This window comes from Mya arenaria, chromosome 10, assembly GCF_026914265.1.
Source record: "Mya arenaria isolate MELC-2E11 chromosome 10, ASM2691426v1".
Lineage (NCBI taxonomy): Eukaryota > Metazoa > Mollusca > Bivalvia > Myida > Myidae > Mya > Mya arenaria.
The window spans coordinates 54020473-54045875 of record NC_069131.1 but is presented as its reverse complement, the minus strand read 5'-3'; the positions used below and the strand labels follow the sequence as shown (position 1 = coordinate 54045875).

The window sequence follows — 25403 nt, the reverse complement described above, 5'->3', positions numbered from 1 at the left end:
CAGATACTGTTTTATGCTCTATAATGGCACCAAAATCACTACAAATACTATCCATTTTAGGATAGTTTGAAATTTCCACTTAAAGATAATTTGAAATGATTTCATGGAATTTCATGAATCAGAGAGCTGAACTATCCAAGTGGAACAACCCATTGCAAAATACAGCAACAGGCAGAATCTGTGAAAAGGACAGTAGACAAATATCAGTGGTTGTATAGGAAAAGTCAGGGCCGTTTGCAAAAGAAATGAGTCGCTTTCATTTAAATTTGGAAATCCTATTTACTGAATCTACAATTTGATATGATTTCTATATGAAAGACATTGACAGTTTTTAAAGCTTTGTTGTTGTTGACATTGTTTAACATGTATCACTAAATCTTGACATTTTGAAGGTAAAGATATGTGAAAGGAACGCAAATAGTGAAATACAACTAAAAAATTAAAAAGACTGCTTCACAAAATTATGAGCAAAGCACGCTGGAAACGGTCTTCAAAAGTAGATAATTTTACACCAGTCTGAAACTGCTGAATTTTCCCAACAATTTACATACATGACGTCATTACGCATGCATGCATCTGAATAACTTAGTAAATGACCGTCAAGTCAAGTTTCTATTTGAAATCTCTTAATTCATTTTGCAGATTCTTTTAACCTTTTCGATTCAAATAACACAGGCCCTGCAGGCCTGCCAACTTATATAAAAATATCCGGCCCAAGACAAGAAGTGCAAGCCTCGGGCATCGTACTTGTGGGCTTATTTCAATGACTGGGGCATAGGGAATCAGGTTATATTTCGGCCCAAAACTGGGCTAAAAAAACAACACATACTGAACAGAAGAATTTATGAATTACATGTATAATATACTTACTTGGTATATCTGTTTCCACAGGAAAGCACAAAAGGTATAAAAACTTTTAACTAGCTGTATACATAATTTTACATTTTCTCTTTGAAACCATACAATACTATTTAATAAAGGTTCACATGTAGAATAAAGCCTCAACTTGAAACTATCAATTATTTAAGAGTAATTATGCATGAAAGAGTATTTCTTTACAACCAAATTATATGCCTCAGCATGTGCGTAACATTTCTGGCAATAGGTGTGTATCATTGCCGACAACAACAAAAGATATGGAAATACATGGACATTTTCTTCAAAGAACAGAGCAGCGAAAATAACAATTAATCATAATTTAACTAATGGAGTATCTTGGTCGAAATTCTGACTTTACAGAGTATAAATTACAAGTTTCTGCTTAAGCCTTACTTGGCTTACTTATATGCAAACCATTAACAAAGAAAACCTTCAACAAAGGCATTGGTCTGATTTAACAAATACACCAAATATATCATGAATGAAAACCTGGGTTTCTCTGACTTCATCTTCACATTCAGTCAACATGGATATATGTGAATCACATGAGTATTCTGTGTGAACTATTCAACATTTTACGGGTCTTTCCATTGGCACGTTTATAGGCGTATACAACCTTGCCAAAATACATGAAAAAGAAAGGGAAGCACATGATCGCTAATTATTTTGCGAAGGGTTTGATATAGATGAAAATCAAGCCAATTAGAACATACTATTTATTTAGTTTTGAATTTAGTTTTTTTCAGTTTACTTTAATTTAACTAAAACACATTAAATCCTTACTTAACGAACAAGAATATCATTCGTTATTAATATGAGTTATTTGAAATCGAAATATTGCTGTTTTTACTAAGTTAACATTTATGCTTATGAGAAAGGTTATTAAAGCAGATCTATGTGTGTCGAGTAATGACTCGTGCTTGCTAAGTGTCTAATCTTATAAGCATACTACTTCATTGCAGTGACAGTAAATGTGTTATAATTTCAACTAACAATTTGTTGTAGTAAATAGGTTTAAAATAGCACATGCAATAACATTTAAATGAATTCAATGTTTGTAAAACTTGTTCCACATGTATATAGAATCTACAACTATAAAGAAGGTTGTTCCGATTGAGTAAATTTACGCTATACCTGGCTATTCTATTCTTCATTTAAACTTCGTTGTATACTCTACCTATTGATGATCTTGGTTTCAATCGTTCATATATTTATTGTGCAATTTATCGAGATAAACATTTGTAGTATTGAAGTTAGATAATTAGATAGGTTTATCAAGATATCCATATTATAATGATATTTTTGATAGTTAATCATTTTAACTGGTTCAAACATAGTTATAGTACTAAATTTACCCTAGCAAATAAATCATGTAATATGCATGTATAACATTAAATAAACAAAACGTATTCTTTATCATTAAAATCATGTCAATATTTAGAACATACAAAAATCTAGAACATTAATTGTTATTCTAAATATCACTACTTAAAAGTATATTTATATTCCTGTAACGAAAAGTACTCTGCGCATTCTTTTTCTGATTTCGTTTGTTTCTTACATACTTTGTAGAACCTGGTAATAAATATGTTAATGCATTTCTCAAGTCCTCATACAGTATAGAAAGCTTTCTGGACCTAACATGCAAACTGTCACCTTATTGTACTCATAACAGTGTACTGTGCACTTGGGACTAGGAGCAAATTTGTTTCTCACTTTGATCAAATTTAATCGTTCCAGACAAACAAGGCACAAAGTACTTGAGGCATTCATGGACGTTTTTCACGTTTTTTTCAATTTCTGACATGTTTGTACTCAATACAATTTGGGCACACATTGAAGGTTCCCACTTTACTCGCTCACCCTTTAGATATTCAGTTCAACCAAACAGTACTCAAAACACATGGGCTTACGAAGCATACATCTCAATTTGTCCAAAAAGGATTATTAGTACTTAGGACATAGTAACAGAATTTCATTTTGAATATTGTGCTAGCTAATCCGTGATTAAAAACCGAATTTATTAAAATATGAGATGGAAAGTGTATTTAAGAAATACATGAACATCTGGCTGCATGTATAAACGAATATTTTTGCATATTGCTAATATCCTCGTTCATATATAGTTTTGTTGAAACCAGGCCGAGTATGTGTTTAGAACAAGTGCCAATCCGGGTGCCATAACTACTCTGTATATTGGCATAACGCGAGAAGTGCCAATTCGATCAAATCAAAGTGGCATCAATACCACCTTTATATTGGCCACACGCGATAAGTACAAATCCGAGTAGCATCAATACTATTTCTATATTGACTAAGCGCAATAAGTACCAATCCGCGGGGTATCAATACCACCTTTATATTGGCCAAACGGGATAAGTACAAATCCGAGCTCCATCAATACTTTTTATATTGGCTAAATGCAATAAGTGCCGGTCCGAGTGGCATCAATATCACTTTAATATTGACTAGACGTGATAAGTGCCAATCCGCATGGCATAAATAGCACTTTAATTTAGGCTATACGCGATAAATGCCAATTCGATCGGCATCAATGCCACTTTTATATTGGCCAAACGCGATATGTACAAATCCCAGTGGTAGCAATTCTACTTTAATATAAACTAAGCGCGATTAGTGCCAATCCAATCGGCATCAATACGACTTTTATATTGGCCAAACGCGATTAGTACAAATCCGAGTGTCATCAATACTTTTTTATATTGGCTTAGCGCAATAAGTGCCGAGTAACATCAATAGCTCTTTTATATAGGTTAAACGCGATAAGTGCAAATATGAGTGGCACCAATACGATTTATATATTAGCTGAACGCAAGAAATGCCGACCTGAGTGGCATCAATAGCGCTTTAATATAGGTAAAACGCGATAAGTGCCACTCAGAGTGGCATCAATAGCCCTTTAATATTGGCTGAACGCGATAAGTGCCAATCTGAGTGGCACCAATACCATTTATATATTGACTAAGAGCAAGAAGTGCCAAGCTAAGAACGAGAAGTGTCAATCCGAGCGGCATCAATATAACGTTTATATACCTAAGCCCAGTCTTGACCAAAGCTGTAAACTAATGGGAATCACTTTGAACTCGGGGTATAGAGCAGCTTATTGCTGTGAATTGGGGCGAAGAAATTAAGTTCGACGTATGTTGAGGCTCGAATCATCTGGGTTAAAGGCATTGACCTAGACAACAAGACCACTCTTTCAATACATGTTCTAGGTCTATTATTGTGAAACTCAGTTCAGCCACTCAGTAAGAAACAAAACAAAGTTCATGATGATAAATTATACTTTAATCATAGAAAAAAATTGCAGTTGTTACATAATTATTTATATAATGTTTAAAACAATAGCTGTACATATACACAAGAGAGATACGTGTTTATTCACAGTAGAGATATAAGATAATCTGAATGCGTTCTTGACAGTCGATGTAAGGGACTTAGAGGTCCCTAAAGGGTGGGGCCATAGGGCAACTACAATATGTTGATTTATTGACAACAGGTTACATACTTGTTTCAGAAATTGCAGGATAGATGACGAAAATGTTCATGTAGATCTAGTTGGAAATAAAAAGTGTTCCTCATGTCAAATAATAGTTCCCTGTTATGTGATTGAAAATCCGGACAGCCTCTCAGAGTATTTATGGTCAATTTACTTCGAAATATGATTTATGTCCGTATATAAAACAGGGTTTCTAACAGCTGCTAATTGTTAATCCTGAAAAATAGTCTGGTGTTTTAATACAACGGATTCATGCTTACCGTAGAGTAAAGTGCCTTACACCTCATTTGAAATTGTTTCCATCGTCATTTATACTAATTTCAAGGTACTTCCTACTGTTTTTATGCAAATGTCCGAGCCAAAAACAACCCTTGCAAATGTACAATAATCCGAAGTTAAAAAGCTATCAATAGGGATGTATCCTGAAGGTTGCAAATTATTATGATAGAAGTATTATATAATTATTAAAGTAGTCGATTACATAGCTTTCTGATTTACAGGCAAACTTTTCACTCACTTTTACCGATTTGTTAAACTTCTTATATGGCAATATATTTAATCGCATACAAAGAGTTGCCTATATGTTAACACTATGCGAAATCTGGAGTCAAAAATCTGCTCTTTATATATGTAATACAAAAAAGTCCACATATAGAGAGATATCCTGATGGTAACCTGCTGGCTCATTTTACATAATTAATACAAAATATTCAAGCGAAATAGAGGTGTCTATATGATACAGCCTGTCAAATCCGGACTTAAAGGGCTGGAGTCAAGGCCTACGTTTATACAAATTTCACATGCAGAGGTGTTCCCATGTATCAGACCGTCAAAAATGGAATAAAAGGCATACTTCATATAAACCATGTGTCCATATGTTAAAGCCTGCCATATGTAGATTCTGCCATTTCTTATAATGTGTAATAAAAAATCCTCTTTTATATGTACTTAATACAAAATTACAGAGAAAGAGGTATCTATATGTTATAGCCTTTCAAATGTGGAGTAGAAGGCCTACTGTATATACTTAATACAAAATAGTCCCTTATAGTAGAATCTAGCTCAGCTTTGTATACATTGTGCAATGCACAACTCTGAGGAATATTGAGGCTTTTAAAGATAATCATGAAAACTGACTTGTAAAATCATGTTTAAGCAATAAATTTGGCCAAATAAAGTATTAAGATATTGAACACTTTACATTGGAAATTATTAGAGAAATTTGGGCCTGGCGTAAATAAGCCTACTTAGTACAAAATATTTCACATGCAGAGAGGGGTGTGGCCATGTAAAAGTAAGTAACACACGTAAGTTTTTTACATTGAGAGAGATGTTCATATGTAACAGCCTGCCAAATTCTTTTCAGATGTACAACATAACAATAGAGGCATGTCCGTTCATTTTGCTGATTGTAAGTTGGGGAAATTCTGCATTATTATTTACTAAAAGTTACACTGGCCTGATTTACGAATACATTATCATAAAACAATATTATCAAGGAAAGTTTACAGTTCATAACTATTTTTTTTCTAGTCAACATATTTTAAGTCTAAGAGTTGTACATTGCTCAAACCAACATTCGTTATATTAATATACATAAACCGTACAATCAGAAAAATGAAGAACAATGCAAACTTCCAAAAAAGTTTCTAAACAGTCATAATATTGTACAAGCAAAAATCAAATGTTTTGCTAATTATTGTATATCATATAAATAATTACAACAAAAATATTATAACAACCTAGCTGGCAGCATCTTGTCAGTTCACTTAAACATAAATTACTAAGTATAATCATGAAATGTTTTAACACAAAATACTCACACCAGTGGAGATAAAATTCAATCTAGTCATAAAAATGATATAATGCATTTATAAATAGATTGGTTCCATCATTTTATACATAAACGACTGTTATCACATGTCCAAATTCTAAATACCAGTCAAACAATACTTAAACACACATCAATAACACATTTCAATAATGTAGAAACATGTATACATTAAATTTTCTTTATCATATGGATTTACCACATGTACATATAAATGCGTCTGATCAAATTCATTTATAACAACATGTACAAATTTAAAAAGGTAAGCGTCTCCAAAATGTATGATTAAAATCAAATTGAAATTCCGGTATCACACGGATCAAAGAAATCTCTATTTCTTGGCATTTTATCATTGAATTTGTCCGAACATTTCTCCTTTTCTATCATGTTTACTTGTATCAAATATTGAAATAAATGCAAAACTATTTAACCCTAAAACAATTAATATTTAAGGAACTTTAACTAAAAATTCATATTATAGTAGATCTAAAACCAAAAAGTAAATACGAAAATAGAATAAAAAAACAAGAGGCCAACGAGGGGTTATGCTTTACTCACATGTTTTTGGTAATATACTGAATTCAAATTCAAACGGAAGCAATCATTTGTTCCTCAGAGGCAACGGGAAGGAACTACTACAATAATACAAATGTCTCTGTTCAAAGTTGTCTCTTAATACTTTTGCTAAGGCTGCAGCATTTCGGGCTAAGGGAAAGAACAATTACATTAATACACAACTATCTGCATCAAGTTGTCTCCCTAAGATTTTTTTGCTAAGGCTGCAGCATTTTGAGGGTCATAAACCAGGAAATTAACCGTGCTCTCATGGATATCTAACTATTTGACATGTTTGATTGAAATTCAATTTAAACTAAATACTGTATCGTGTTCACAGGCAATTGTTTACATACACATGGACGACGAAACACCACGTCATGGCATTGGCTCTTCTGGCCTTTAGTCAGAAGAGCTTAATTGGGTAACAAGAATAATGTGTGAATCTGCATTTAACTTTGTACCTTGTCGATTTCTATACCAATTTAATACTTCTCCTCGAACAAATTTCAATTGTAGTTTTTAGAATATACACAACAAATCATAAGTTTGTAAGCTACAACTATAACCAAAGGCTCAGCGCATCACGGACCATCTTTCTGTATGCGGAGTTACGTCGATCTTGCATTGTGCCCTTGTTATGCTAATGAGTGTTACCAAGACTGCTAGAATAAAAATACTACCAAGAGATCTGTCAAACAAAAGAAATAAAGTAACAATCTATAATAATAAAACATAAAAATCACAACCAAGTCAGTAAAGTACAACAGCATCATAAAATAAGTTTATAATGTAAAATCTAATTAACTTGCTGAATAGGTCATTCATTTTAAAGTGTTCAATGATGGTACTTTTTGCTTGACCTATATTCGCGAAGGTCCTGGCAAAGGTTCCAAAAACAGAATCTTAGTCAATCTTACTTGTAAATTGAAACGATTTTTGTGTCATATTTTTGCTATTTTGCTACAAAGTAGTGCAAATTGAATTTTACACAGTATTGAAAATAAACAGAAAGTGTTTTTTTTTTTGTGCCGAGTTATCTTTTGAAAATGACTACAGGAAAGCATATGTCATGAATAACATAACATCACTATTTACCAGATTTTATTTTGCATTGTTCCTGATGAACTAAACTCCTAAGACCCCAATTTCTCGAAATGTCTTAAGCTTAACAGGCTTAGAAAGATTATTCAATTAGCCAAAATACATGAAAAATGGTTTATTGTGATATCATAAAGATAAAAATAACGTCTAAAAACTCTTCAAGAAGTAAATATAACGCATATTATAACAAAAAATAGTCAGCTTAGCTTAATCCTGTTAAAAGGGACTTAAGAAGCTTCAAGAAATTGGGACCTGAGTCGTAAACTTAACCTCAAGACGTTAGTGAATAGAGCTCTCAGGTGATAATAAACTCATTTATAATGGTAGTAAACCTAGTTCTAAAGGTGAAGAAACCTTTGAAGTAAAAATTAGAAAGTACATGTACTATTTAATTTCAAACAAATAATTTACCCGTTCAATATATTAAATTATGTTACATGTATATACGTTTTTCTGGGTACTTCAAGATAAATATACAATGTAAACAGAGTACATAATTGATATATGTATGTCACAACTTGAAAATAATTCACATACAAATAAGTAAGAAATAGAAATAGATTTGCAACTCTAGATTGCTTTTTATGCTATAATAACAAAAGTATGCTGTAGTTATCTTTTAAAAATAAATAAAGGAAAGCATATTGCATCACTCACAAAACTTTACTATTTACCAGATTTTATTTCACATTCTTTGACAAATAGCCCAAGGAAAGAGTTCACATTTCTTCTGAATTGTTTTGAACCATCAAAACCACACATACACAACGTCAGGCAAACACACTTAAATTCTATTGCACTGTTCATCCATTCGGCCTAGTCATAGAATTATCATATGCATTATTTTATTACTTCACAATTATATACAGAAAAAATGTCTATCTATTTGTAATTCAGACCCTCAAAGTAGTTCATTCCCATATAATATTGCACATATTGAAATGCACAAGAAGTTCTTTAAAGGTATGTTTATAGTTCTTAATTACAGAATGAACTTAGTTTCTTGTTAAAATTAAATAAAATTTCATTATACCAATTCCCCTTTCATGTAAGCTAATATCCCATATCAGCCGCCAAACATTTCTTTGATAATATAATGCAAGACTTATGACAACTCACATTCAATATATTTTCAAGAATACCTTATATATGTGAATTTATTCAGTATTTAAATAAATTCAGAAAATACCTTTACTTCATAACAATTAACTCATACACTTTTAAATCAGAGTGACACATTTAAAAGTATACTAAAAATTTCATAACACAAATTACATTCATTACAGCTTCGACTAAAGCACAATCTTTTTATAAGATCTCACAAACAATAAAGTTCAAATATTCTCAGCTATATTCAAATTTAGGATGAAACCTGCATCTTACATTTTACATATGCTTACACCAGCATTTTACACATTCTCAGTTCTGAGTTCTAAATATGCTCATTCCATCCTATCCAAGTTTTACATATCCAGTATGTCTGTTTATAACTTGGGTCCCATTGCTGATCACAAATATGCTGATTCCAGGGCACATTCATCAAAATGATCAGAAAACGCATATTTACACTATGAATATTTCTCTACTTATCTAATATGTATAGGATAATATAAAGAGGCCTGAAAATGAAGAGAAAAGACAATTAGAAAGATAAGGAAACACTTCATAAAGGAAACAACATTTATATGTTTCCTTTACAATTCGCATAAAATTAGTATGCTTTAAATACAAGAAACATGAAAGATCAGTTATTTGAGAAATGGAACAAATGCATTATTTTCTATTAATATACAGAATTATCACATTTAAAATCACTTGGTTTACAAATAAGACAGACTTTGCTCAAGACGTTCATTTATATTTTCCATTTACATACTTTGAATTATACTATTACTACTAATTATTGTAAAATAGTTCCACTGTATTTTCCTTGTATTCCTACTACTTGAAAGTGGACCATGGTCATATTTCTTGCATTCTTACTTTTCTACAAAAGTATTTTCCTTGGACATTTGCATTTTAAAAAGAGTACCAACATATTTTTCTTAAATACTTACTTTTTTAAAGAATTTGGTTGCAATTTTGTTGCATTTTAGTCCATCTGTATTGTCCTAAGCTACTTACTTTTCTAAAGGAGTCCATTATAGTTTCCTTAGCAACTGGCAAATGTTTGATATAGCCACTGATTTTTTCATGGATACTTACTTTGTTAAAGAGGTCCACCACTATTTTCGTCAGTAGGAGACTGGGCTTTCAGACCCTCATTTTCCGGGAAAAATATACTAGGCTCAGTGTTTCTTCTTCTGATCTTGTTTTTGCTTTTTTTCAACATTGTTGCCTGGTAATAGATTTATTTCACCATTTGATAACTTCTTGTTTTTGATGCTAATGCAAAATGGCAATTTAACTACATTTCAAGTTTATTCTGTGAATACTTCATACAGACTAAAACAATAATCAGTTAAGTAGCATCAGTTGTGCTAAATACTTAATTACAATGCAGACAGATTAAAAGACAAAAACTAAAAAACACATTCTTGCTGTCAAGACTATAAAAGATGGACTGTTACCTTTAAAGCTGAGCGTAGAACTACAACTTGACCAGCAGGCTGTATCCAAGGCTCCCCATCAACCTGTACTGGCAGATCCGTCAACAACGTGATCCGCAACTACAAAAACATTCTTGCAATTTAAATAAAAATTCCTTATTTGAATAAAATCTGTATATTTTATATATATCTAAATCTCTCCATAATACTATGGGCTACACTCAAAAAGAGTTAAAAAATTCATCTGACCCACTAGCCCATTCCTGGTAAATTATGCGTGAGACTGGTGAAAAAGCCAATTTAACAGTTATTTTAAAGGTCAACGAAGACCAAAAAGTTATGGGATAATGCCATATAATACTAGAAAAAGTTATGTCAGCCTTGTGTTTACCTGAATATATGTAATGAATATATAAACAAAATGAACGGAACAGTTTGCACAAATGATGAACTTACATGCCCGCCCTGCGCGACACGTATCCCTGTGCGGAGCCCACTGTGTATCTGGGCCATGTGTACGACCCCTGTGATCCCTACGACCTCCAGGTTGCCGTCATAGTGGGTCGGCTTCTGGAATTGGTCCTCTTTCTCTGGCCCCCAGGGGTTTGCCCCAGAGCCCCAGCTGACATGACAAAATATAAATACGTTAGAATTTGAGTAAAATTGTTTTCAGAGATGAGTTTAACAAACATGCATCAGATGAAAAAATTCTCAATCTGTGTAAATTTATTACACATTTTTAAACATAAAATGATTTTTCATAAATCAAACTGACATGATTAGATGTAAATTTTTAATAGTGATTTTTTAACTGGCTTTCAATATCATGTCAAATTAGAAGTATGACTTGGATTATCATGGTAAATGCCATAAAATTACGATAATTTTTAACATATGCTTTTATAAACATATCGACTTTATAAATTATTTTAGAAAAAATTAATAATAATCAACAAAAGAACAACACGAGTGAAAGACAACGCTTGTCTATTTTTTAAAGATTCAAACATAGGTCATAGATTATTCTTAAAGCCTTATGGGCTGTGCTTAATAATGCATATTTTCCCTGACAGCATGCACACCAAGTTTCATTTTAAAAGATTTTTACAGTTTTTGAGATAAGGCCAAGGTTTAAAATTTTCCCCAACAACTTTGCTGGTAATGTGTCGCCCACAACGAAACAAAGGCTATCGCAATACCTCAACTCATGACTTTAAAAACACAAGCAAAACTAGCAAGCTAAAAAGCAGTGTACCTTAAAATGTTAAGGATAATAATCCCCTCACAGGGAGGTAGATCCACCAGCTTGCCGTCAACTTCAAGGCGTATACAGCGATGCAAGTCCTTACATGTGTGCTTGTTCACCATCTTACGAAGACCCATTTGCACATACACTTTCTTATTATGTAATCTGGAAAAAGAAAATGATTATCTCGTGTTTGTCCATTACATTAATAACATCCATAACTCTACCTAACATTTTGATATAAATTTGCAGCTTAAGAAGTTCACAAAATGACATATTTATATTATTTCATTAGTCATGCACGAGAGCTTACCGACTATTAAATTTATCTGGTTTTTCCTCCCTAGCTTGATGGAAGTCGAGTGATATGTCAGCATCTATTCCTAAACCAAAGTAGGTATTCATTACAAATATGGTGGTGGTGTCTTCATTCGTGTTCGCCGAGTTTGTGTCATTTGCTATCGCTACTTTTAAATCATCCTGCTCTTTTTCATTTGGATGAAATATCACTGTCCATCTGAAATAGAAAATAATTTTTAAATGTAACAATATACTTCTGCAGATGAAATGGATCCTTATATGAATACAATTAAGATTAGTTGTTGACAGATTGACCTAAGCAGTTTCCACTAGAAAACCTGCAATTACCTATCTAGTTTGATGTCCTCTGCATCTATAACATCTCGTAGGTAGTTGAGAGGGTCTTCCTGCGTGTAGCCTGGTCCCCAGCGTAAAACCCGTGCCAAATCGTTACCTACAAGCACAAGATAGGGTCAATATGAAAATCGAAAACAAACTTCTAAAGGCAAGCACAATTATTTCAAGCATGTAATGCTGTAATTTCAAAAACAAGTATTTACCAACCTCTCTCCAATTCTCAAATCAGAGAAAGATACCAAAAGAAGTAATCACAGTAACATTTTCATTTTGTTTAACCGTCATAGTGAGAATATAGGAGTCAAAGGGAGAAAATCAGATTATTTTTTATCATTCACTTTTAAAAAAAGTTATTTCCCTTACCACACCAAAAATAATTCTGCAGTCAAATTTCTATGTATTTCTCTTATCCATTAGCAATTTCAGAATAATGTAATGTTATTGAATAATTAACAAAATTAGAATATTATTCCCTAACATAGTGAAACTTTCAAAAACGAAATACTTTATTATCAGTATTTGACTGATTACCTGTGCCGAGAGGAAGAATGGAGAGAGGAGGGGACTGACATATTGCGTCTTGGCCAACATTATCAAGACAGGAGAGGACCCAGCCCACAGTCCCGTCTCCACCGCATGCCAGGATCTTGTAGTACGGCACATTTCGGAACACATATAGGCTGTAAAAGAGTGGAAACATGTACTGGCACATTTCTAAAGACATATATGGCATCAGTGATTTAAGACATGCAGTGTGGCACAATTTGAATATACATGATCTGTAATTGATGGGGCAAACATGATATCTTGCACATTTTAATTTACTTATAAGCTGATGTAGAGTTGAGACACACAAAAAGTGGTAAACAGCAGATAAACTTGCGATAGAGCAGAAAAATGTGATAGGGCAAATTTCAGAAAACAAAAATGCTCCAATAGGTCGGTACCCATTATGGAAAACAAATAAACTGTAGACAATTGGGACACATTTAAGTATATACTATTAATCAGTTGTAATAGATTTGGCCATACTTCAGAACATTTTTTTAAGTGCGGAGACAGCTTTTTGAACAAAAACAATGTAGAAACTGTAATAGGTTGGAGAAGATTTTGGAACATAATTATTCAAGCTGTAATAATTCGGGACACATATAGACATGTTCTACCACAGATTCTGGAACAAGAAAAGGGTACAATAGTTTGGCGTTTATTTAGGAATTGAACACATATGCAACCAATAGATCAGAAATAAATCAACAAAGATAATAAATGTCATAAATTAGGGCATATTTTATCACAAACATGTTGTCTGTGTCAAAGCTAGGGGCATGTTTTGAAACATAAAATAAATATACGATTTGGGAACATTTAAGCACATATAAGCTGTTATAGTTTGGGGCGCATTTCGGAACCCGTGCCAGTATAAGCTGTAATTGTTTGGGGCACACTTCAGAAAACATATAATCTGTTTTAGCATCATTCTAAATGAGGCACTCTTTAACACATATAAATGTTAACAATTTGTTAACTGTAATACATTTAATGTTAAAATGAAGATGTGTGAAAGTCTACAGTAGATAATCAGATAGCTGAATAAAGGCAACAGTTAATGCAGGCACTTCCTTACCCTGGAAGGGGTCCCCCATTCTCCAGGTTGAAAACTTGGTGAGGGTTGAGGAGTTTTCTGAACGCTGTGATCAGGTTCAGCCCCTGGCAGCCTCCACTCTTCACATTCACAAATACCAGCAGAGGGCTTGTGTTGTCTGGTATCATGTGAGGCTGAAACAGTAGGAAATAAAGAGCTTTAGCAATGATATGTATCTTTTTTAATCACTTAAAATGGACCAAAGTAATATTGCACAAATGTCTATAAGATGTACATTCATAAATGCTTTCATCTTTCATCACCATTGTTCAAGCTTAAATAACTTTAAAATAGTGCTCTGAAAAGCTTTTAATATATAGGTCAAAGATAAATAGGTTTGATGGCAGCTACAGGTCAAAGATAAATAGGTTTGATGGCAGCTACAGGTCAAAGATAAATAGGTTTGATGGCAGCTACAGGTCAAAGATAAATAGGTTTGATGGCAGCAACAGGTCAAAGATAAATAGGTTTGATGGCAGCTACAGGTCAAAGATAAATAGGTTTGATGGCAGCTACAGGTCAAAGATAAATAGGTTTGATGGCAGCTACAGGTCAAAGATAAATAGGTTTGATGGCAGCTTCAGGTCAAAGATAAATAGGTTTGATGGCAGCTACAGGTCAAAGATAAATAGGTTTGATGGCAGCTACAGGTCAAAGATAAATAGGTTTGATGGCAGCTACAGGTCAAAGATAAATAGGTTTGATGTCAGCTACAGGTCAAAGATAAATAGGTTTGATGGCAGCTACAGGTCAAAGATAAATAGGTTTGATGGCAGCTACAGGTCAAAGATAAATAGGTTTGATGGCAGATACCAGTCAAAAATAAATAGGTTTGATGGCAGCTACATGTCAAAGATAAATAGGTTTGATGGCAGCTACAGGTCAAAGATAAATAGGTTTGATGGCAGCTACAGGTCAAAGATAAATAGGTTTGATGGCAGCTACAGGTCAAAGACAATTAGGTTTGATGGCAGCTACAGGTCAAAGATAAATAGGTTTGATGGCAGATACAGGTCAATGATAAATAGGTTTGATGGCAGCTACAGGTAAAACATAAATAGGTTTGATGGCGATCTACTACTCATATTTGACACAGCAAATCCAATTTCATACACTCAAAGAAGATTGAAATGCTAGCTTCAAATTAAGTTTTAGGTTAGTTATTACCTGTATATTAGGTAATAGAAGAACTAGCAGTTGTTTCTCATCGAAGACAGCATCTTTTAGGATATTAAACACCCGTGTCGCCTTCTCAGCTTGGGAGAAGTCCAACACAAGAGCACCGTACTCATAATATATCACATCAAATCTCACCCATTTATTTTCTGAAACAAAAATTATACAAAAATAATTATTTTTCTTTAAAGGGGCATTTCGTGTATAGAACTTTTCTTGAAAATGTTTCAAAAAAAGTAGAAAAAAAAGATACTAAATTAATTTCATAAAAAAAAGAAAATTAGAAGATATATTAAAAAAGAATTTTTAGAGGGGCAAAAGGCACTTTCTTTAAAGTGATGCTGTTTTATCCATATTTTGTGGTAACTATGAGGGTTTCAAGTGTCATTTCTTCCAAAAAAGATTGTTCTAATCCTTCCTGATTTTTTTTGAAAAAAACAACAACAGCAAACAAATATTCTCACGTTTGCTGACTATGTCGAGCAGTATTTTTTCGTACTGTCGTTGTGAGAGCCCAGTGGGTAGGTTTCCCACAAACAAAGAGATGCTAGGCCCGTGTGGGTCCTCTCTCTGCTGGATATAGTAGCGTGTCATCTGGTTCTGATGCAACGACTCCTGAATTACAAAATCACACTTATTGCTAAAACGGAGAAAGATTGACCCAACAACTCCGAAACATACAATATTTATAAAAAGATGATAGTCTGAAGATGTGGATAGAAATTGATGTCAATTCACATTGACTCAATTATGGCTAACAACTTACCTCAAATAATGGATCTGCACTATACATGCAAGATATGAATAAAGCTTGAAGCTTAAAGCTTGAAGCTTTGTATTTTGGATCAAATAATACAAAGTTGAGAATTTTATACAAACAATTTATATTCAGACCAAGATCCAACATGTTGCTCAACATTGATAATTTTTCTAATGGCATTTGCCCCCACTTATAAGCATACCTTTCTGCTGTTCTTGATGATCTCCCAAGGCCTGTCTGAGTTCTCAAGAGTCCGCTCAGACACACCCTTGTCTAGGAGAACCTCAATCAGGCTGAACTGACCTGATTCCGTGTCCTGGGAAAAAAGATTTTATAACATTACATCGGGTATTAGCTGATAATTTTTAGCATACAACAAAACATCGTAATTATCATCTTATATTTACCATCCACCAACCTGTAAAAATTAGCAACAAATGTAAACTCAAAAAACAGTAAGCATCCACCAAAAACATGCAAAAAAAACATGAACTGTTTACATTAAAAAAAATTTAACACATGTAGCATTTAGCATCCTCTAAACTCTTCCATTGTCTAATCTCTCATTTAGATTTGGCATCCATCAAAAATGTAAAATCATATACCATTTAAGATCTATCCCAAAGAATGGTAATCTTTTACTAACAAAACATATCATTTAATACATGACAAAAATGTAAAATTATCAAACAATGCAAATCCACCAATTTATGACCACTCACTGGATCTTCCATGCCAAACTTTTTCAATGCCATCCTAATTATGTCCTCTGTAGTGTTATCACTGGTTACTGTAATGTTCTTGTGACCAGATGCCACCCTGAAATGACAATAAATTTTGCATTGAAAGTAACGGATGATTGTTATTCCCTTATACTGACACAAGGTTAAGGGGTAAGAGCGATCAAAAAGGGTTGTCCAGTTAGCGCACTCGCTTCTCACCTTGGCGACCCGGGTAAGTTTCCAGGCCCGGGCGCATGTGAGTTTGGTTTGTGGTCAACCAGGCCAGACAAGTGGTTTCCCCCACAATAAAAGAACAAACTCTTGCATAAAATCGTGCCAATGAGAGTGATTAATATAATGTTGTAATAACATGTTTCACAATCATTGTAAAATAAATAAATAAATAAAAACTCAAACACAGCTTGAACCCAGTATAACTTACTTTAGACTACCAGGATATATTTTCATCTGGCCTTTGTCAGGATCTCGTTCCCGATATCGTAGGAATATCGAGGGTCGTTTGCCGTCCGGAGTTTTGAGCTGGGAACGGATTGGTTTTGATTCATCCAGCTCCTTCTCACCTACAAACAGAGCTGGAAATATAACACCAAGTGTCAAAACACAGCAAGCATAGGGTATAGGTGACAAGGTAAGGTATTTAACATGGAAACTCTTCTATTAAAGTATGTATTGAAGTAAATATTTTTGTAAGTAGTTAGACTCTAATTCAACAGCAATTTGTTCCCAAATTTAAAAGCTCAAGTAGAGACAATCAAAGCAGCACTGTTTAAGCGAACTTTGTTACACCTTGCCTCGGGACACAAAGGAGAGTTTCCATGTTAAAAACATGTACAAAAACAGGAAAATATTTCCATCAAACCATGAACATTACATACAAATACATACATAGCCATATAAATACACAAAACATATTTTTATCAAGACGAATGTTATATGAAAACAAAATATTGTGCAATAAAACAAGTTCAAGAGCTCTCACTTAAGTGGAGAATGGCCCCCAAACTGTGATACAGGTATAGTTGACATAAACTCTAAGCATATATGCAGGACCGCATGATTGTTAATTTCAAAGCATGTGTTAAAATCCCCCATACATGACAAGGTTACAGTACAGTCCAAACTCAACCATTTATAATGTATAAGCATATGTGCAGGTTTCCATCATGATTAACCTCATAGTTTGACCTTGACCTTGAAGGCAGTTAAGTGGGTCTTGAGCAAGACACAATGACTTTTTCTGTTAAAACATCTGTGGGGTGTTATCTAAAAATCTGTCTCGTACAACATTACAGCCTTGACATGACCAACTATAGGATTTGCGCATATATGCAGCATTTCATTTATATTCAGCTATTATAACTGTGACCTTGACCTTTGTGGTAGGGACATGGGTCTTGAACGGGAACACGTTGTCTCTATGTGACAAATATCTGACCAATGTAATATTTCAAAAAAATCACACCGTGCATGACAAACATCATACCAAGACATACACAACTACTGGACGGTGTGAACTTCAAGGGCATAAAAAAACTATATAAAATATATGTATAAATTCATATAAACCATAATTTATACTAGTATATTTTTGGATTAGATGCAGAAATATTGCATTTTGTTGTTAATAAAAGGAAGAATTTGTAAGAGGTTTCTTTAAATAACCATAGTGACATGAATAGCGCATTCAAATCTTTAAATGCATTTTGTTTATTTATTTGAGAAGGGTTCTACTAAATTACAATACAGTAATACTGCGAGCGCTCGAGAATGCTTGGGACCGAGCCAAAACCACGAGGGAACCGATGTTTCGAAAGCCCCGAATTTTGATTTTCCAGTCTGTTATGAAATATCTTTCAGTGTATTTTAAGTTTGAAGTCGTCAAACCCACTGTTTACCATGACACCAATTACATGTTGCGCTTTGGAAATCACTTATATGTTCAAAGGCTGTCGTATACTAAATGTAACAGAAATATCAATAAATGAATAAATAGAAATGTTTATTTTTACAAAATTGTCATATTGCAAAGCAACGTGACAAGAAGGAATTCTTTTCAGAGATTCCGATGTTGGATCATATGGTAGTGTTTATTCATATTTCTATTACTCATTTACATTTCTCACAACTAATTCATAATTATCTTCTCAAATGCCTTTATCAACTACTATCGGTCATGCGTAAACAGTGATAAACGGTTTTTCACACCTAATCAAATTGCCTTTCAACTGTCATTGCAATTTTTACAACTTGCAAAAATTTTAACACCTAGCAATGGTTTGTTTATTTTGGAACAGACTTTCGGGAAAAAGTGTGAAATTATGACCTCGAGGGAGCCATAAGGTTTTGTGCATGATTTGTGTTCTGGGGACCGCCTATATTGCTGGACTCCTTAACATATTTAGGTTTTGATGCAGCGTAGGTATGTTTTATATGAAAATAGATGGAAAAATGTTCGGGACCAAGCTATGACCTCGAGGAACCGCCGGTTCTCGAACGACCGCTTGATCGAACGACCGCTTGATCGAACGACCGCAGTTTTACTGTAGATAGAAACTGCCCTGACAATAAAGATTTAGTAGGTGCAATCAAATATGACCAAAAAATATGTATAATATATCACCAAACCAATATTTTAGGTAAAATAATCACAAGTATACATATATACATTACTTAAGCAGGATGTGACATAGACACTTTACAATGATGCTTCACATTGCAAGGAAACAACAAACAAAAGGCTTCAATCCTGTTCACAATTTGCGTGTTCAAAACAAAATGTTTTTCATTGTTATTCCTTAATATAGCTGCTGATCAAAACACTGGCATCAATATCATTTATGATTATCGCTTACATCCTTTTTGTAGCAACGTTACATTCTTACTCAAGTAGAATTTAAAACATGTAAGTACTGCTAGGATATACTATGCTAGGAGATACCAAAGTAACATATGCTTTTCACAGTTGACTGAGGGCTATAGCATCCAGAGTTTTGAGCTGGAAACAGATTGGTTTTGATTGGCCAAGTAAATTGCCCTTAGTCTGCGGTATTAGCCTTTGCCCTTTATGGTGACCTCAGACAAAAAACTATATGAAATCACCTAAATAATCACATTTCATTATTTTAATACTGGTTAACCCTTTAGCGCATGTATACGAGATAGGCCGACATAGCTCATTAGCAGATGTAAACGCATCTGGCCGACCCTATACACTACTGGATGTAAACGCATCTCCCGCATATTTCAATAGGGTCATTTCAATACTTCAATATTGCATCTTTCTTTTTGTAAACAATATCCCGGATGTTTATAAAGCTGAAGATTAACCTTTTGTGTATTGATTTTCCCTCGAAAATGTCGTCTGCTAAAACACAGACAAGCTAAAATTTAGCAAAACTTGTTAACTGTACAACAATATGTAGAAGAAACACCCACCGAATTCGGAGGCCTCAGCTACATAGTAGTTTTTAGGATCATCAGATATGTGGAATGTTTTCAAAGCTGCCTCCTGTAAATATTCCAACATTTACAATTTTACCTGTAAGACTATAAAATACAACATCACTAAAACAGTTTGTATATACTTTTTTTGAGTGTCATAACGTTGATCTTTTTATCATAGCTTTCGAAACAAAAATATAGGATCATGTTTATGTTGTAGATTGATTACCAGTATAGCTTGTGCTGGGGCGTTTTTTGGAACTGATATTGTCCTGTACAGCCTTCGCTTCATGGATGCATTGCCATCAAATACACGTATGATCTCCGCTACAATAAAAACAATATATATATTTATGATCTCCACTATAATCAAACAAACACACCTTCTATCTTTGCTAAAAGCTTACAAATAAACATATATATCTTTGTTATCATTTTAAAAAATACACATTAATCTTTGCTAAAATTCATCAAACACACATATGATCTTGCTACAATCTAACAAACACACATGTGATCTTTGCTACAATCTAACAAACACACATGTGATCTTGCTACAATCTAACAAACACACATATGATCTTTGCTACAATCTAACAAACACACATGTGATCTTGCTACAATCTAACAAACACACATATGATCTTGCTACAATCTAACAAACACACATGTGATCTTGCTACAATCTAACAAACACACATGTGATCTTTGCTACAATCTAACAAACACACATGTGATCTTTGCTACAATCTAACAAACACACATATGATCTTGCTACAATCTAACAAACACACATGTGATCTTTGCTACAATCTAACAAATACACATACTGTGAAATCATTAATGTTCTTGGGGCATTAATGTTCGTGGTTTTCGTGGGTTGGGTGATCCACGAATTCAAGATCCCACGAAATATAGATCCAGTTTATCAGGTTTTCAATTGTTATGTTATGTACATACTCTAGTTTATTCGTTAAGAGGCCGCAGTATACATCGTAAATATCCGCCTCTCTGTATATCTTACTATCATTGTTTTGTTAATATATTCTATCTGCATTTAATAAATAATAAACCAAATCATTTAATGTGTTTTTATGAACCAAATGACAGAAACACGTGCCTAACACGTGCTGTTCATAAAAATCTCCAGGGGTACAAGATGTGAGTGATGAGTGTCGGTTCTCGATTGCTTTCTTTAATAAAATATTTAATTGATTACATTGGAGGTTACTGAGCACCCAACGTGACAATTTACAAAACAACGTGTTCAATATACTTATTAAACAAAAACGTGTGAATAAATATTGAAATGAGATGATATTCAAAAGTAATTGAATTTGTAAACATCAGTGATCTTTAGGGATTGTTCACTCAAATATACAGACCTTCTCGGTGTTTTCACAGTTTGCAAAATTCTTAATTGGCATACAATGGCTTCGCCTATCTGTATTTAGGATCAGGGTACATCTTCTTTTATGACCTTAATTTCCAATTTAATTGATAATTGACATGGATATACATGTATGCACTAATTGGCATGTCGAACTACTTAGCGAGTGTCATAAACCGAGTGACGTAGAAGACGGAAACCACGGGCCAGCACGTGGAGATAATGCAGTCGATGTAGGACGATCACAGTTTCGATTATTTTTTTTCAAAAATGAAAAACCACGAATTCAAGTACCCACGAAATTGTAAATTTTCAGTAAACCACGAAATTTCATGCCAACGAATATAAATGATTTCACAGTATGATCTTTGCTACAATCTAACAAATACACATATGACCAGTGTTACAATCTAACAAATACACATATGATCTTTGCTACAATCTAACAAATACACATATGATCTTTGCTACAATGTAAACAAAACACATATAATCTTCACTATAATCTTACAAATATAATAATCTTGTTCTACAATCTAATTAATACATGTAGGATCTCTGCACTTCAACAAAGTATAAAGAAATTGAATTAGAAGTCAGGTGTCTTTGTCACAATCAAGACGTACTGTAAAAATTCTTCACAATCTTCATGTACAATAAAATAAGATCATATAACTGCTTTGTAACTCAACACTGTGAGCTATCAAAACTTGATTTTATAATCATAAGATGCAGCTGTGGAGATTTACATCTGCTATACGAATACCTACATTCAGTATCTTTCTCTCTGTCTTTTGTGTCCCGTTCTCGCGGCGATCTGCGCTCTTTCTCATCATTCTCGTCGTTTCGGGAGTCTCCACTGCTCGACCAGTCTTCTGATATTGTACGTGCTGAATCACAAAAGAAAAGTTATATTCAAACTAGGTTATAAAATAATTATTTTTGATTTTAGATTGAATTTGCATCAAGGAAATTTGTAAAGTCTGTTTCAGTCTTTTTTCTGTTGTTTTTTATTCTTAAATACCTTTTTTAGCAATAACAATGGACTAAATTTAAAAATCTGTTTCATTTACAAAATTTGATATACAAAAAATCCTCTTCACACTCTTTTGCACACCATTTTCAAGGTCCAAAGTTGAAAGCAAAGATATTAATTTAAGCAAAACTATGTCTCTATATATGAGGAAATTTAATGATGTTATTCTTCATTTCAATCTTTTAAGTTGGCTAACCGGTTTCAGGTATACACCGAAGATTCAACAGTATAATTATTCTCTTCCTTTGAAGAGCAACAGATGACATTCACAATATACAACATCAATCAGTGAGAAAACAACCACAACAGGTAACTGTCCACCTGAGGACTCAAACAAGGAAAATGGATTTGAGAAAGAAAATTGAGATTTTCAGCCATCACTTTTAAACTATGTTATATTCAAGTTAATCATCTGACATTAGAATGTTGTGTCAGAATAATGCATTCTCTTAAATAATAATTTAAAAAGGTAATAATGTCTGTATGTAATGCACCAGTCAATTGTAAGCACCCTCCCTCCCCCCAGGTCTGGGGGGATAGCAAGAGAAATGGTCTGTGTTTTTACCTTCCAGGTGGCCCTGCAGTGCCGGGGAATGCGGTGGTTTTGTCTTCCCGCTGAAAACAGCAGGGAATGAGCCTTACCTAGGATGACCCAGGGGTGCGGGGGGCATTTGGTGGGGATTTTACCAACAGTGTGTCCCCGCAGGACACAGACTTTACCCGGGATTGGCAGGATCGAAAGTCAAAGAACCCGCTAGTTCCTGGACCTGTGGGCGGGATACAATTGACTGGTGCATAAGTAACAAGAGGGCCATGATGGCCCTAAATCGCTCACCTGAGTAAAAGAGTTTAACCTTTGTTATTAATACAGCTTGTTTCTCAAAGAATATTGAACAAGAGCTTTCCAAGTATGTGACAAATGCCCCCCAATGTGACATTGATCTATGAACAAGTACATAAAAAGTTGATCTTTATCACCTTTATGTGTCAAATACATATTGCAAGTTATATTAAATTGCCTCTGAGCATAGAAAAAAAAACCAATCATACTAAATGACAGCCAACACTCTTTATGTCCTCATATTCAGCATTCCATTGTGAATAAACACTTAGTGTATCTTTCACCTTAGAGGTAGGGACATGGGTCTTACACACGACACGTTGTCTTGGTATGTCGAAAACATATGGCAAGTCATTTTAAAATCTGTCCATATAAGAGTAAGTCACAGCGCGGACACGACAGCCTATATTTTCCTTCAGGTTGCCATGGCAACCAGAGTTCTGCATGGAATTAATTTTTTTGAACAATTTTGAAAAAGCACCAACCAAGGATCATTCCTATGAAGTTTCATCAAAATTGTCCAAGCGGTTTAGGAGAAGAAGATGATTGTAACCAATTGTTGACACTTTTCCTTTAGGTTGCCATGTCAACCCGAGTTCTACATGGAATTAATTTCTTTGAACAATTTTGAAAAAACACCAACCAAGGATCATTCCTATGATGTTTCATCAAAATTGTCAAAGCGGTTTAGGAGAAGAAGATGATTATAACCAATTGTTGACATTTTCCTTTAGGTTGCCATGGCAACCGGGCCAAACAAAATTATGTGAACAAATTTAAGAGAGGTCCATGCAAGGACACTTCAAACCAAATTTGCTGAAGATCTATCAAGGGGTTCATGCGAAGAAAATGTTAAGTTTTTTTTACTAATTTTAGCTCTGGTGGCCCTTAAAAGGGACCAAACAAAATTATTTGAAAAGACCTGACAGAGGCCCATGCTAGGATGCTTCAGACTTGAAGATCCATCAAGCAGTTAATAAGATAAAGTTGTTTAAAGGTTTTTCTATTTTTTGCTCTGGTGACCCCTAAAAGGGGCCAAACAAAACCATTTGAACAAAGTTGAGAGAGGACCATGTAAGAATGCTACATATCAAGTATGGAGTCATTCTGACCTTTACTTTCAGAGGAAAAGATGTTTAAGTGACAAGACAATGTAAAAACAAATGACCCCTGAGCAAGGCCAATTTGACCCCGGGACAATAATTTGAATACCTTTGGTGTAGGTCCACTAGGTAACACTATATACCAAATATGAAAGCTCTAGGTCTTATATTTTGGAGAAGAGGATTTTTAAAGTTTTATTATATAAGACTATATAAAAATATTGAAAACCTAAGCCTATGAACACGGGGCGTGGCCAATTTTGACCCCAGGGCTAAAGTTTGAACAATCTTAATAGTGGTCCGATAAACAATGCTTCATACCAAATATCTAAGGCCTTCGCCTTTTGGTTTCGGAGAAGAAGATTTTATAAGTTTTCATCATGTACATATATAAGGAAACCCATGACCGCCCGGGTGGGGCCATTTTTTGACCCCAGGGCCAAAGATTGAACAATATTGGTACAAGTCAACTAGATGATATATCATGCCAAATATCTAAGCTCTTGTCACTACTTGATTTTACGTGTGTATCTATATATGTATATTTGTTATTAATTGTTGTATGTGGCCCATATTGAAAATTGGTATGTGTACTAAATATGTTATCCAGTTTAAATTAAGACGTTACTTGTCTTTATGAGTTCGGAGAAGATTTTTTAAGTTTTCACTATAACACATATAGAGAAAACCCATCAGCCCCGGGGTGTGGCCAATTTTGACCCCAAGGCCATAATTTGAACAATCTTTGTAGAGGTCCACTAGACGATGAATCAAGCCAAATATCTGAGCTCTAAGCAACATAAGTTCAGAGGAGATTTTTGATTTTTTTTAATATAAACATATAGAGAAAACCCATGACCACCCAGGGGCGGGGCCAATTTTGACCACAGGGCCATAATTTGAACAATCTTTGAAGAGGTCCACCAG

General features: G+C 33.9%; 1 protein-coding gene across 2 annotated transcripts in view; it reads right to left on the bottom strand.

The window, feature by feature from the left end:
- Positions 1-4173: 4173 nt before the first annotated feature.
- LOC128205221 (diacylglycerol kinase theta-like) overlaps positions 4174-25403 on the bottom strand; it is a 42860-nt gene continuing 21630 nt past the window's right edge. Inside the window, exons 6-22 of one of the 2 annotated variants that reach the window (XM_052906723.1) lie at positions 22267-22386; positions 20336-20433; positions 20101-20173; positions 17087-17237; positions 16645-16741; positions 16125-16238; positions 15627-15777; positions 15154-15311; positions 13969-14120; positions 12873-13021; positions 12333-12438; positions 11998-12201; positions 11694-11849; positions 10895-11060; positions 10460-10558; positions 10095-10227; positions 4174-9508 (exon numbers count right to left, since the gene is read on the bottom strand). In XM_052906723.1, coding sequence (XP_052762683.1) covers positions 10099-10227; positions 10460-10558; positions 10895-11060; positions 11694-11849; positions 11998-12201; positions 12333-12438; positions 12873-13021; positions 13969-14120; positions 15154-15311; positions 15627-15777; positions 16125-16238; positions 16645-16741; positions 17087-17237; positions 20101-20173; positions 20336-20433; positions 22267-22386 — 2123 coding nt within the window. In that variant the 3' untranslated portion in view covers positions 4174-9508; positions 10095-10098. The remainder of the gene's footprint in view (positions 9509-10094; positions 10228-10459; positions 10559-10894; positions 11061-11693; positions 11850-11997; positions 12202-12332; positions 12439-12872; positions 13022-13968; positions 14121-15153; positions 15312-15626; positions 15778-16124; positions 16239-16644; positions 16742-17086; positions 17238-20100; positions 20174-20335; positions 20434-22266; positions 22387-25403) is intronic. The other variant, XM_052906724.1, reaches the window with a different exon arrangement.